Genomic DNA, 14,397 nt, shown 5'->3' with positions numbered 1-14,397 from the left:
ATCTTCCATATTCCTTAATGACATTTTGAATGCGATGTATGAAAGAGGTCCAAGCAAAGTCCAGATCCTCCTGAGCATGGGAAAGCAATGGCCTGCAAGCCAATCTGATCATATGCTGGAAATTTTCATGAGAGAGATATAATTGATTAACCTGTAAATTTCTGACTGAAGAGGGCTGCAAGTCATCCAAAGGCATACCAAAGGAAAGAATGAGCCATAGTGGAGTATGATCAGATAATTGCTGTGAATAATCAGTCCGCATTTGACATGTATATTCATCATATTGCTGAGCATGAAGAAGATAAAATCTATCAAGCCTGGCCCAATATTCTGTGAAAGCATTATGATGATATGTAAATCCCAAAATTGATGGGAGAGTTGCTGTCCATAAATCTGCAAATTGTAGAGATGATGTCATATGTTCCCATTGCTGAATTTTTTTTTTCCATGAAAAAGACTTCTATTAAGTAAGAACAAAAACCCGCGAGAGCAAGCTCAAAGCGGAATACATCATGAAATCATGAGGATAATAAAAAACCCCCTCAGAGTGAGGTGGAAAGAAACCAAGGCTGAGGCTGAAAGTGCCATCTCAACCCTGTAGTAGATTCAGAGAAGAAAGGAGAATCCTTCCATTCCCTGAAGAAAGAAGCCCTCCTAGCTGAGGCTGCACGGGAGTCCCCCTGCATACCCGTCCATACGGCCATCAGAGTGTGTACGATGTCTGTCCAGATACTAGCCAATGTGTGCGAGGGATGAACCTGAGTACCCTCCATAGCCTCTGTGCATCTGGATCTCCAGATATGCCAGGCTGCCATTGCTGAATTTCAGAAGGCAGCATATGGGATTTATGTGTAGTGTTGTCCTTCCAGTGAGGAGAATTGTTGAAATCACCACAAAGTAAGGCATTTGAAGACCAAGGATATTGCTTGATGGAGTTCCACATTTGAGCTCTTGATGCTGAATTTTGAGAAGCATACAAAGATCCTATCTCAAAAATCTCTCCATTAATCATACATTGGATAATCATCCATCTTCCACCAAGATCATTATATGCTATCAAGGGTTGCAAATCATGTCTGGCTAAAATGCACAGCCCAGAGAACTGTCCAGATCCTGAATAAAATATATCATATCCAGAAAAAAACCCATGCTGGCCAGCCAAAAAATGCTGATTATGCTCTTGTAGACACACAACATCCGGATGAGTTGTATTTATATAATGCCATAAAAGCCTCCATTTATTCTGATTGCAGAGATCCCTGTATATTGTAGGAAAAACATTTAAGAGAAGCACGCATGAAAATATATACAAGAGATGATCTGTCCTCAAAAAGTACAGGAGGCCTCAAGCCTCTGCCATTGCCACAGGGTCTTGCTGACCCTCAGCATCCAATTCCCTGATAATATCATCTTCTTCACAAAGGGGAAGACCCTTCTTGACTGCATTAACCCATGCCTTTGAGATGGGGTTGCTTGGAGAGGTAGAAGATTGTCCTGGAGAAGGAGCAGAGGCATCCCAATTACAAGATTGGAGAGGTCTTTGTTTGAGGGGCGCCGTCTTCTTTGCAGTCTGCCATCCCTCATGAGAAGATGGGTTATTTTCCCCTAACTTGCTTTTTCCTTTATCCTTATTTGGAGCTGAAATGGCCTGGGTCCCTGTATGAACTGAAGGCTTTGCTCCTTTAACTTCAATCTTTTCAACATATGTCTTCTGACCTCCTTTATTTGATGGCAGAGGGATAGCTGCTGGAGGAGGTGGATGAAGGATAGAGGGACACTCTGAAGCAAGATGCCCAAACTTGTGACAAGAAAAACAAGCTCCAGCAAAAATGCCCCATTTTAAAGTGAAATATTTTTTTCCCAAATTAACACCCTCAATCTCAACTGCGATAGAGGAGGGGGTCGGTCTATCAGTATCCCACAAGATGCAAAAACGATTTTTATTACCTGTGGGACGAGGAGGACAGATCACTTGTCCCAATGTCATAGCTAAACCTGGAAGCTCTGTTCTCATGTAATCTGGAAAATCAACCACTTCAACCCATACTGGGCAGTGATGCTTAATGAGATTCTGATAGTCCTTATTAGGGGACCAGGGCATGATATGCACCATTTGTCGACCAAAAAATAAAGGAGACATTTCCAACATCTTTTGTTTTGTCAAGGCATCCAAAAGATGTACTTCATAAAATCCTCGGGAGGCAAAATAAACTCCTTCTACATAGCATCCACCTAGAAGAGAATTCACCCATTGTCCCACATCATTAGCAGAGGGAATTTTGCCTGGGAAAAAGATGATCACTGCAGTTTGAGGGAGCTTCTTCAAAGGATGCACAAGAGAAGGCAACTTCATTTTGTAAGTGAGTTCCGGAGCAGCTTGAATCCATTCCCTTCTACTTTGTTGAAAATCCTCATTCAACATATCAAACACATATGAAGCATCTTCAGAAGAAGGAGCTATGGGGGGAGAGGTTGCATGTGCTTGTCGTTTGGGTTCAGGAGAGAGTGCTCTCTTGACATAATATTTGTTTGCTTCTGCCATGGAGGCTGAGGGATTCAACCAATATCAAACGATGAGAGAAAGAGAGGGCTGCAGCACTGTACTGACGAAAGGAGGAGCAGGCAGAAACTGTACGGGAGGAACACCGGAGTGAGGTACGTACAGATGTACGGAAAGGCAACAGAACAGAACGGAAAATTGACACAGATGAACTGTCAAAACTGTACGGAACAGAGGGGGTGAGGAGAAACGACGGGCTATAGCTGTACGGAGAAGGAAAGGATGTACGGACGTACGGTGGCCCTGTACGGAGATATGACAAAGACTGACCCGTACGAAATACTGAAACAGAGAGTATAAGCAGAAATGTACGGAAAAGAGATGCTGATTTGATACGAAGGGATGGTACTGTACGGAAGAAGCAAAGATGTACGGACGAACAGAAGGAAGTTGAGAAGGAGAAATTCGATATCAAGGAGGACAGCAGCGGGTTCAGACAGTCATCGCAGGGATTAGCCAGAACAGTACGTTCAACGCCGTACAACCGTACGTCATCCGTACAGACGTACGGACGGAAAGGGAGGTGAACGGGATCCTGGCTCTGCGTCAACCTCTTCTCTCACGTTGCTCTCTCACCTCTCTTCCACTCCACACACACACTATCAAAGCATGTTTCTCTCTCTCTCTCTCTCTCTCTCTCACACACACACACACACACACACACACTTTTTTTTTTTGGGTGAAATCTTTGATACACACTTTTTTTTTTGGGTGGAATTTTTGATACACACTTCAAAAAAAAAAAAAAAAAGCAGCTTGCTTTTTTTGTGCATACAAACACACATACTTTTTTTAGTGAAATACACACGTGCATGTGTGCGTGCTCACACAAGCCCCTCTGTCCATACACATATACATGGACATGTAAGTGCCTGTGAACTAAAGTTGTTTAAGATCTCCCAGAATCATGGTGCACCATGCACATTGGCAAGGTGGTTCCTCATTTAAATGCATTAAATAAAACTCTGATGTGTTAATATCGCCCAGGCTTTCAGCACTAGTCTGAGATTTGGGGGAGGAGTGCACTGAAGTATTTGACTTTCTATGATATCCAAATTTGTAGGTTGGTCTAGAAAAGCTCTTTGATGCTGAGGGTCAGGTCAATGTAATGAAAAAAGAACTAGAGGCTCTTCAACCTGTCTTGATCAAAACGGCAGAAGAAACAGATGCCCTTTTAAGAATTATCAGTAGAGATAGAAAGGAGGCAGAGAAAACAAGATGCGTGGTGGAAGAGGAAGAAACTGTAGCCAATATAAAGGCAAAAGAGGCAGAGTCCATCAAGGCTGATTGTGAATCTGAACTTGCTGTGGTAAGTACAAGGTTCCAGAAATTGAACACAAAGATCTGCCCTTTTAGTTTTATTTAAGGTTCCATCAGTAACATTTTGTTACCTTTTTTCAGTCCTTTTTTTTAGCAGAGTTCAAATTTCATTTTATTCATTTCTGAAGAGCTCAGCTAAATTATTATACTAGGTGTAATCTAAATATCAATCAAGCTCTGATAATTTAAACCAAGGTCTCTTGCAAGTACAATTTGCAAGTACAATATAGTCGATATAGAAGTGGATAGGAATGAATAATATGGCCATTGTTTACTGACCACTGCAGCTTAAACATGAACTATGCCAGGCTCCCTTGCCAATACAGCATAGACACAAACTTTTTATGTATTTCATGGCTTTGATGCTACATAATATCTTCTATGAAAATATGCACAACTTATAAACTTTCCCCTTTCATAGGCAATGCCAGTACTAGAAGCTGCTCTTGCAGCACTAGACACTCTTACAAAGTCAGATATTACGGAAGTGAAAGCCATGAAGAATCCACCGGCTCCTGTCAAATTGGTTATGGGGGCATGTTGTATCATGAAGGGGGTAAGCATAATGGTCATGATGTTTGATCAGGTGTAAACTACAGCACCCATTTGCTTTTTTTGCAAATCCCCCCTGTTTCCAATTCTGTTTCAAAAGGGACAATCTAATGTTACACATGGCATCAATAGGGAACCCCCAAAGTTAAAAGAAAGAATTTATTTTTAGGACATGCTTCAATGCTACACTTTTTCCACTGCTTAAAACAAATAATTTTGCGTGACCAACACTACATATTAAAAAAACATAACTCACACAAGATCTCCATGGTGCAAAATTGTAATGTGCTTCATTTCTCACATGATGGCCTGTTTATAAATACACTGCAAACTTATGATAAATATTATTGTAAATGCTTCTTCAATACAAATTGTGTTAATAGGTAAAATCAAGAAGGATTCCAGATCCAAGTAATCCTGGAAAGAAGATTGATGACTACTGGGGACCAGCTCAGCAGATGCTCACAGACACCAACTTTCTCCAATCTCTTAAAGACTATGATAAAGATCATATACCAGCAGATATCATCGAGAAAGTGCGCCCATACCTAGTCATGCCTAACTTTGATCCGGATGTTGTGAAGAAAGCATCAAAAGCAGCTCATGGACTTTGTTGCTGGATACGTGCCATTGAAAGTTATGACAAAGTTGCTCAGGTCCCATTTATCCCTTCTTGGCTTGTAACTTTGAACCTCTGAAAGTTCCTCATATAGCTTAAAGAAAACTCAACCTTTTAGTGTAGGGAAGAAAATTGCCAATTTTTATAGCTAATCAGAGTTTTGAGTAGAAATCACAGGGGACAAGGGTCTCAATAGACAAGTAAGACAAAACCAAAGAAAAATATTTATTTTCAAGGCGAGAACAAAGGCTGTAGTCGATGGAAAAGATACTGGACAACAGATACAATTCTTTAGTTTCTTCAACTCTACAAGCTACGATGCACATTATGAGTTTATAAAGTTGAACTTCACTTTATTGTGAAAATGACAGAAGATAGCTCATTTGTGTTTCCCTCATTAGTATTTTGTTGAGGTACTAACGTTCCAAGATAACCCTGACACCCAATCCAAAATTCTCTTAACCACAGTCCCATACATGAAACATGTCACGCAACCCATAAATGGTCTGCATACAAAGGAATTATTTAAAGTCACACAAGGAGTCGTGAATAAAAGAGGATAGATAAAAGTAGAGAATGGAAGTAGAGATCATGAACAAGAAGAAGAGAAGGGAAAGTGTAAGCAGAGTCAGAACCAAGCTAGACTGAAATCTAATCAGTAGGGTGACACATTTAAGTGATAGATGAAAGATAAAAGATTTAGTATTCCCCTTGTTTTTCAAAATAAAGTGAAATATCATGCATCTAAGAAATTTAACAAAGAGATTAGAAAGAAAAAAGAGAGAGAGCAACTTCCAATCGTAATAATTTTACAATATGGAACCAAGAGTACTTTATGCCTGCCTTTGGAGCTTTCTCCATCCATAGATGGCCAGGGGAATATGGGTATCAGGCTGCATGTTCATGATATTATGGTTTTTAATCCCATCGATACAAAGCCCACATTTACCCCATAGGGAGGGCACAAATTTGGACATCACCCTAAAACAAAGGGTAAAGGGGGTTGACTCTTGGATCAAACCTAATTTACAGAAAACTACGTCCTATAGGATCAATAGAATAAGAAATTCCAGGCTGTAGACCTATCCTGGCTATGGGCACCTGATTTAGTCTTATTATATAATTATTTCTCATGGTGGTTCTATAAGAAGTTCCAGGCTGTAGGCCTATCCTGGATATGGTCACCTGATTTAGTCTAATTATAAGATTATTTCTCATGGTGGGGTTCTAAAATGTTTCAGTTCTCAGCAGCAAACTGCATCGTGATGTATTATAAATTCTACCCTACTTTCATAACTCCTTGAATTACAGGGGAGAAATGCATTAATCCGAATTTTTTTGGGCAAATTAATTTCAGGTAGTTGCACCCAAAAAGGCTAAGCTTGATGCAGCAACCGCTGAGTTTGAAACACTCCAAGTAGCACTGTCAAAGAAGAAGGAGATATTAAAGGAGGTGGAAGACAAACTGCAAAAACTGCAAGAGCAGCTTGAGAATATGGAACAAAAGAAGTCTGCACTTGAGCAGGATGTTCAGAACTGTCAGAAGGCATTCCTCATCTCTTGCCTTCCAACTATAACATGAACTAGCACTTTTCCCATATATTTTTCATTTCGTTTCCTGTATATCTGAATAGTGCATTAAATCGCTATAACAACTAGATTTCCAGCATACAATTGTGTTTATGGAAATATACATCATACTCTAGTATTATTAATATTCTAAGGACGAATCCTTGTATAATTTTCTGAATCAATTGAAAATCCTGTCTTTTAGCAAGTGTGTAAGCATGCTCCCGCCGTTGTTGCCATTCCCCAGCTGTCGCACAATCCACTGCACAGCCTCTCACTCACCTTCAACGTCCTTCCCTTACAACCCCTTCTACTCACATTCTTCCCCCTGTCATTTTGTTCAGCCTCACTTACCTTGTGGCCATTTTTCATTTCATTGTATTGCAATCCCCTCTAACCTGTTTCTTTGCTCAGCTTGCCTCGCACCCAGCCCATTTTTCCACTTACCCTCCCTCTCGCTAGCCTTTTATTTTTCAAAGGAAAGACATATTAAATTTATTTTTTTCCCAAAACAATTACTTCATTAAGTATGAATGAAAACTGCAAGAGCAAGCTCGAGTGCGGAAGTACATCATGACATGCATGAAAGAATAAACCAGCTTAGAAAATGCTAACAAAATTCCAGGGTGGAGGCTAAAAATGCCACCTCAACCCTGAAGGAGAATCAGAGAAGAAAGGAGATCCCTTCCAAACTTTGAAAAAAAATATCCCTCCTAGCGGTAGCTGCTCTCGAAGATCCCTGTATGCTTGCCCAAATGGCCATCAAAGTGTGTATAGTATCAGTCCATATACTGGCCATAGTCTAGGAAGGGTGAACCTGGGAACTTTCCATCGCCTCTGTACAATTTGGCCCTCTAAATATGCCAAGCTGAAATACTAGCCAGAACCTCCCAAGATGTGTCTATAGAGGCATGGGAAACTCTAAAAGGAGTGAAAGGAACATCCTGGAGGGAACATGATTGCACAAGATGGCGTCATACAAAGAAGGCTGAATCTGACCCATGTCCCTCAAAAGACACCTGATGACCAGTAAGAGACAACCATGCAACTGATCCCCAGGTCATATAGAAGGGTGATCTATGAAATATGCAAAGTATCCTAGCAACACCCTCCCAAAGCATCCTTACATGTCTGCACTCCCAGAGGCAATGCTGAACTCACTCAACTGTTGTGTGGCATCGAGGACATGTAAGGTCAACCTCGACCCTGGATCTCCACAGGTTCACTGCAATCCCTCCGTGAATAGAAAGCCAAAAGAAAAGAGTGATTTTTCTATTCCTGAGAGATTTCCACAGACTCCTCCAAAAGGTTTTTTGCACATCTGCAGAAATCTGAAAACTATCCCAATGAGGAGCTTTGGAGGGCCTCCAACCTCTATTGTTGAGCTAGAATCTCTTGGCATTTCTGACTGTGTAACGAAAGAAGGGGATGCTCTTTTCTCGGTGCCCTTCATCAATCCACTCCCACTCCTCCCCAGGGTCCCACTGCAAGGACCTAACGGCGGGGAAACCACCATATAACCACAATCTCCAAGACCCAAGTCATAAGAATGGGGTCAGGATCAAGATACCACTGTGAATCCCTACCCCACTCCATATATCCTGCAGTCCTGACACGCTGAAAGGCAACCCCAAAAAAAAATATCCTCTGAAGATCTGTGAAGTCTGCCTCTCGATTGAACCTCAAAGACAAGGGCGTCCTCCTGTGCATCCCGCAAGGCTATAACCTATACAGGAATATCCTTCCTCGTGAAAGCACCCAACCAAGTGCACTCTGTAATCGGCATGTTATCTGTATCCATCCACTCCCTTGGTATGGCTGCATCTATCTGCTGAATCCTGACTGCACTCCCTCTAAGGTGGCTGACTAATAAGAGTATCTGATCCTTTGGAAGTTTACTGAAGGCTTTCCAGGCCTCCACCATGGAGGGAGGTCCCCTCTCCCACCTAGACCACTACATATATGTGACGCTCCTAGTGAACTGCCATGCTCATCCAATATACAATTATTCCACATGATAGGCTACTTGTCTATTTCGCGAGGGGAAGGTGGAACTCTCCGAAGAGTGCATTTGAAGCTGTCCCAAGCTTTTAAATGGCAGCCATGAGAGGGAAAGAGGGAGATCTGATATGGGCTGAAGTAAAGTTCCATTCTCGAGCTGTCCATCCAATCTCCCCCAAGAGAAGGTGTATAGGGCTGAATGTTACATAAGGAAAAATCCTTCCAACGCTCCTATCCTCTCAACACCATCTTACAGAGCAAGGCCATACACTGCATATTCTAGATTAATAATAGTGAGACCCCCTTCCCCTGTGGGGAGAGTGAGGGTCTCCCAAGCCACCCTCGCTATAGCATGTGTAGGGCCATCTAGTCCACTCCACAAAACATTCCTGATAGGTCTCTTGAGCTCATTGATACACTCTCTAGATCGGCACCCACATGAACAAACAAACCAGGAAGTAGCCAACAGCACTTGGTTCACAACCACTACTCTGGATGCAAGGTCAAGGCTAGTAGAACTCCAAAAAAGGAGTTTCCTCCTGATGCTCTCCAACACCGGAGCAAACTGTTGTGCTGGAGAGATGCCGATCCCAACCTAGCATCCTAGATACCTGATGGAAAGAACCCTCTGAACCAAGTGAACCCAATGTTTGCCCCCCAATCTTGAGTGTCCTGATCACAAATCCAAAAGCCATTGGATTTGTTCCAATTTATATGAGCCCCTGATGCAGTGCAAAACAATCCAAAGCTGTCCTGAAAGAGGTGAGTGTTTGTGGCGTGGCATCCAAAAAAACTGCAGTGTCATATGCCAACTCACTATCCAACAACTCTTCCTCCTGCCTCAATGGGAGTCTTTGTCCAATAATTTCAGCTTGATCCCTAATATAGATGCTCATAGCTTCAGCCACAAATAAAATGAGAAAGGGAGCTAAGGGGCATCCCTGCCAAACTGATCTGCTAATCTGAAACCTGTCCTCCCTGATTCCACCAATAAGAAATTTTTTTTTTTTTTCCCATGAAAAAGACTTCTATTAAGTAAGAACAAAAACCCGCGAGAGCAAGCTCAAAGCGGAATACATCATGAAATCATGAGGATAATAAAAAACCCCTCAGAGTGAGGTGGAAAGAAACCAAGGCTGAGGCTGAAAGTGCCATCTCAACCCTGTAGTAGATTCAGAGAAGAAAGGAGAATCCTTCCATTCCCTGAAGAAAGAAGCCCTCCTAGCTGAGGCTGCACGGGAGTCCCCCTGCATACCCGTCCATACGGCCATCAGAGTGTGTACGATGTCTGTCCAGATAGTCTGTCCAGATACTAGCCAATGTGTGTGAGGGATGAACCTGAGTACCCTCCATAGCCTCCGTGCATCTGGCTCTCCAGATATGCCAGGCTGCTATGCTCGCTATAATCTCCCAAGAAGTATCCACAGAGGCATGTACAGCTGTAAAAGGACGGTGTGGAACCACATCCAACGAGCAGAACTCAACCCGATGACGTCGAACCGAAATGGCCCGAGAGGAGTCAAGTCCCTCATAGAAAACCTGAGGTCCTGTAAGAGAAAGCCAAGCCATCGAGCCCCAAGTCATAAAGAGTGGGGAATGGGCAAAGTGACTGAAGATCCTGGCTATCCCCATCCAAATCAATCTCGCCTGTCTGCAATCCCATAAGCAATGCTGAATAGACTCCGAAGCAGAAAGGCAACGAGGGCAAGTAGGGTCGGCTCCGAACCTGGACCTCCAAAGGTTCACTGCAATCCCTCCATGAATAGAAAGCCAAAAGAAGATGGTGATCTTTCTATTCCTGTCGGATTTCCAGAGCCTCCTCCAGAAGTACCTCTGCTGATCCGCAGTAATACCAAAAGTCTCCCAATGAGGAACTCTGGAGGGTCTCCAGCCTCTACTACTGAGCTGAAATCTCCTGGCATTTCTGACCGTGTAACGAAAGAAGGGGATGGTCTTCTCTCGATGCCCCGCGTCAATCCACTCCCACTCTCCGGGGTCCCACTATAAATACATGATGGGAACTCCTCCATAGAGCCAAAGTCTCCAAGACCCGGTGGAGAGTAACTGGGGGTCAGGGTCTAAGAACCACTCTGAATCTGATCCCTGCATCAAAAGGCCTACGACCCTGATAGGCTGAAAAGCAGACTCAAGCAATATATCATCTGTAGATCTGAGCAATCTGCCACCATCCTGGACACTGAAAACCAAAGCATCCTCCTGTGCATCTCGGAAGGCTAAGACCTGAAGTGGAACCCCGCCTCTCGAGAAAGTACCTGCCCAAGTGGAGGAAGTGAGAGGCATATCATCTGTGTCTATCCAAGCCTCTGGAAGGGCTGTCTCAATCTTCAAGATCCTCCCTGCACTCCCTCTGAGATGTCCTGTCAACCTTGACTTGGTTTCCTCTGGAAGCCTACGGAAAGCTTTCCAAGATCCCAAAGAAGAAGCAAGTCCCCTCTCCCACCTGGCCCACTGCATGTAGAGTGAGGCACCCAGTGGTCTGCCACGATCATCTAAAATACTGTCGTTCCACATGATGGGCTGCCTATCAATCTCTTCCCGGGAGGAAGGAGGAATCCTCCGAAGAGAGCTTCTGAAACTAGCCCAATCTTTCAGAATGGCAACCATGAGAGGGGATGAAGATGATATGAGGTGTGCTGAGGTGAAGATCCATCTAACACTGCTCATCCAGTCTCCTCCTGAGGAGGGTGTGCACCTCTGTATGCTGCTGATAAGAAAGTCCTTCCACGGTTCCTGTCCTGGCATAAGTCCTCGCACCACTATCTTGCAAAGTAAGGCTCTGCACTGTAAATCTGGATCAATAATATTGAGACCCCCATCCTGTGTAGGGAGGATGAGGGTCTCCCAAGCCACTCTGGCTAAGGCATCTGCTGTGCCATCAAGCCCACTCCAGAGAAAGTTCCTGATCGGTCTTCTGAGCTGAATGATGCAGTCCCTAGAACGGCACCAACATGAACAAATAAACCAAGCCGTGGCCAAGAGGACCTGGTTGACCACCACAACTCTAGAGGCAAGATCCAGCTTGGCTGAGCTCCAAAAGAGAAGCTTCCTTCTGATGCTCTCCAACACGGGAGCAAACTGTTGCGCGTGGTAGAAATACCCAAGCCGACCTGGCAGCCCAAATACCTGATAGGCTCACCCCTCTGAACCCAAGTGAACCCTATGTCAAGCCCCCAAACTGGAGTGTCCTCATCACTGATCCAAAAGCCATTGGATTTATGCCAATTTATCTGCGCCCCTGCCGCCAAGCAAAATAAATCCAATGCTGTCCTGAAAGAAGTCAATGTCTGTGGAGAGGCATCCAAATAAATTGCTGTGTCATCAGCCAACTCACTGTCAAGCAGCTCCTCTTCTCTTCTGATAGGAAGTCTCAGCCCAAAGATGTCAGCTTGAGATCTAACATAGATGCTCATAGCTTCGGCCACGAATAAAAAAAGGAAAGGAGCAAGGGGGCATCCCTGACGGACTGATCTCGAAATCTGAAATCTCTCACCCCTTACCCCACCAATAAGTACCTGGCTATGGGCTGATCTGTACAAAGAGGAAACACCTCTGATCCAAACATCAGTCCACCAATAAGAATTTGGTTGTGGGCTGATCTGTAAAGATCGGACACCCCTCTGATCCATGCATCTGAAAATCCAAAGCGAACAAGGGCTCCATGTAGAAAGCCCCAATCTACCCTGTCACAGGCTTTTTCAAAGTCAAGGAGTAGAATGGCTCTAGCCTATGGCCATTGTCCATGGCCTAGTCAAAGGCCTCTCAGAATGAGAAGATGTTATCAAAGATGCTTCTACCATGCACAAAGCCCGTCTGCATATCATGTATAAGATCTAGAAGAAAGGGATGCAAACGTAGGCTGATTGCTTTTGTCAAAATCTTGTACAAAGTGCCTAACAAATCTCCATTGAGACACTTTTCCTGCAACCCCCTTTTGGGATAAGATGAATGAGACCCTTTGTAAGTGAGTCTAGCGTCTCACCCGAGTCCCAAGCGCCCTGCAAGGCTGAGGTAATCTGATCCCCAATCAGATCCCAAAATGCAATAAAAAAGGAAGGGGTAAAGCCCATCTGAGCCTGGACACTTGCCCTTGTGAAGGACAGAAAGAGCAGTCCTAAAGTCTATGTTGGTGAATGGTGCATCAAGTGAAACTCTCATATCTCCTGTCACCAACAAGTGCGTGCTGCCAAATAGTAACCCTAGCATCATCTCTAGCCTGTGTGTCAGCTTTTGCTGTGAGAAGGGAGGCATAAAAATCTGTAGCTACCTGCAAGATGGCATCTGGATGTGTCTATAGAACCTCGTTTGAGTCAACAAGCTGTGAAACGCTCTCCTTACTATGTCTGGGGGCAATAGTAGAGAAGAACTGCTCGTTGACCCTACCTCCAATCTTAGTCCAAAATGACTCTCTGGCATGAAAGGCATACTCTGCTTTCTGATCTAACAGTGACTGATGAGCCCTTGCTACAGCAAGGCGCCCTTGGATCCAAGCATCTATAGGCCTTTTTTGCTCTTCCCTCTGAAGAGCTACCAGCTGTTGGCGGATACCAATCTCTTGCCTGAGAATCTCACCTCTCCTGACACGAGCAACTGAATGATAGAAGTCGCTAAATCAGAGAGGGCTGCAGCTACATATGAAGGGCCACCCTGCATGTGAGATACCCAAATCTGTAACACTGCCTCTGTGAGGCCCTCCTCTGCATAAAAGGCATTTGGAATCTTGATACTGGCAGAGCGGCCTCTCACTCGAGGCTTTGAAATCAAGGAGGCCAGGGAATCTGATGACGAGTGAAGTGACCCGACTATCCTCCTCCACAGGATCAAATCCCAACGTGAAGGGTGTCAAAAAAACTCTCCTTGAGCTCAGTGCCAAGGAACTAGCCTCGAGCACTGTACTTGTTGCATCTGAAGAATCAAAACCCACCTGGAAGAAGCCTCTACCAGGCACACGAACATCTGTGAGGTGCCGTGCAAGGTCTCCAAGTTTAGCTGCGAGCATCCAGTCCCTGGCCTGTAACTTGGAAGAAGGGGACCCATGGATGCGATCAAAGAGTGAAGTGGATCTCTCCTGCTCTGTCTTTTTTGAGTTGCTGCAACTCATCTTTTGAAAATGTAATTGTTTTTGCGGCCGGTGGAAGCAGACGAGGATTGGCTGAAGGATGGTCCGTCGCCAGTTGCAGTGGGAAGGCCGACTCACAATGACACTCCGTCCGCTCTAGAAAATGCTGCCAGAAAGAAGAAGCCCAGGAGAGGCGTAGGAGGGCGGAAGGAAAAGGAGGCGGTTGCGGGGGGCTGAGGGGGGCACGGGAGAAGGAGGGTGGCTGGGAGAGCAGGCTGACGGGGACGGTGGCTGGGAGAGGAGGCTGAATGGGGTGGGGGAAGGGGGTGTGGGAAGGGGCTGAAGGGGGTGGGGGAGGCGGAGGAGAGGGAGCAAGGAAAGGGGGCCGAGAGAGGTAGAGGGGGGGGGGGGGAGGGGGCTGAAGGGGACGGGGGAGGGGGCGGGGGAGAGGGCTGAAGGAGGCGGGGGAAGAGGGACGGGGGAGGCGGGGGGGAAAGAGAGGGGGAGGGGGCGGGTAGGAGAGCCGAGAGGGGAGGGGGAGATGGCAGGGGAGGGGGGCAGAAGGAGAGGGCTGGGTAGGGGGCTGAGAGGAGGGGGAGGGGCTGGCTGAGAGGGTAGGGGGGGCTGGAGGGAGAAGCGAGGGAAGCTAGCAGCGGGGAGGAGCAGCAACCAAAAAGGCATATATATTAATTATGAAAG

General features: G+C 45.0%; 1 protein-coding gene across 1 annotated transcript in view; it reads left to right on the top strand.

Annotated features, from left to right (window-relative positions):
* Window positions 1-14,397, top strand: part of LOC147886979 (uncharacterized) — an 874,612-nt gene that overhangs the window by 775,933 nt on the left and 84,282 nt on the right. The window contains exons 33-36 of the mRNA XM_087394085.1: window positions 3,624-3,869; window positions 4,302-4,436; window positions 4,816-5,088; window positions 6,409-6,597. Coding sequence (XP_087250211.1) covers window positions 3,624-3,869; window positions 4,302-4,436; window positions 4,816-5,088; window positions 6,409-6,597 — 843 coding nt within the window. The remainder of the gene's footprint in view (window positions 1-3,623; window positions 3,870-4,301; window positions 4,437-4,815; window positions 5,089-6,408; window positions 6,598-14,397) is intronic.

The sequence above is a fragment of the Dipteris shenzhenensis genome, chromosome 23 (assembly GCF_047967505.1).
Source record: "Dipteris shenzhenensis isolate YYH24624 ecotype China chromosome 23, Dip_SZ_1.0, whole genome shotgun sequence".
Classification (NCBI taxonomy): domain Eukaryota; kingdom Viridiplantae; phylum Streptophyta; class Polypodiopsida; order Gleicheniales; family Dipteridaceae; genus Dipteris; species Dipteris shenzhenensis.
The sequence above is the reverse complement of the archived record's forward strand: the minus strand, read 5'-3'. Positions and strand labels throughout refer to the sequence as shown.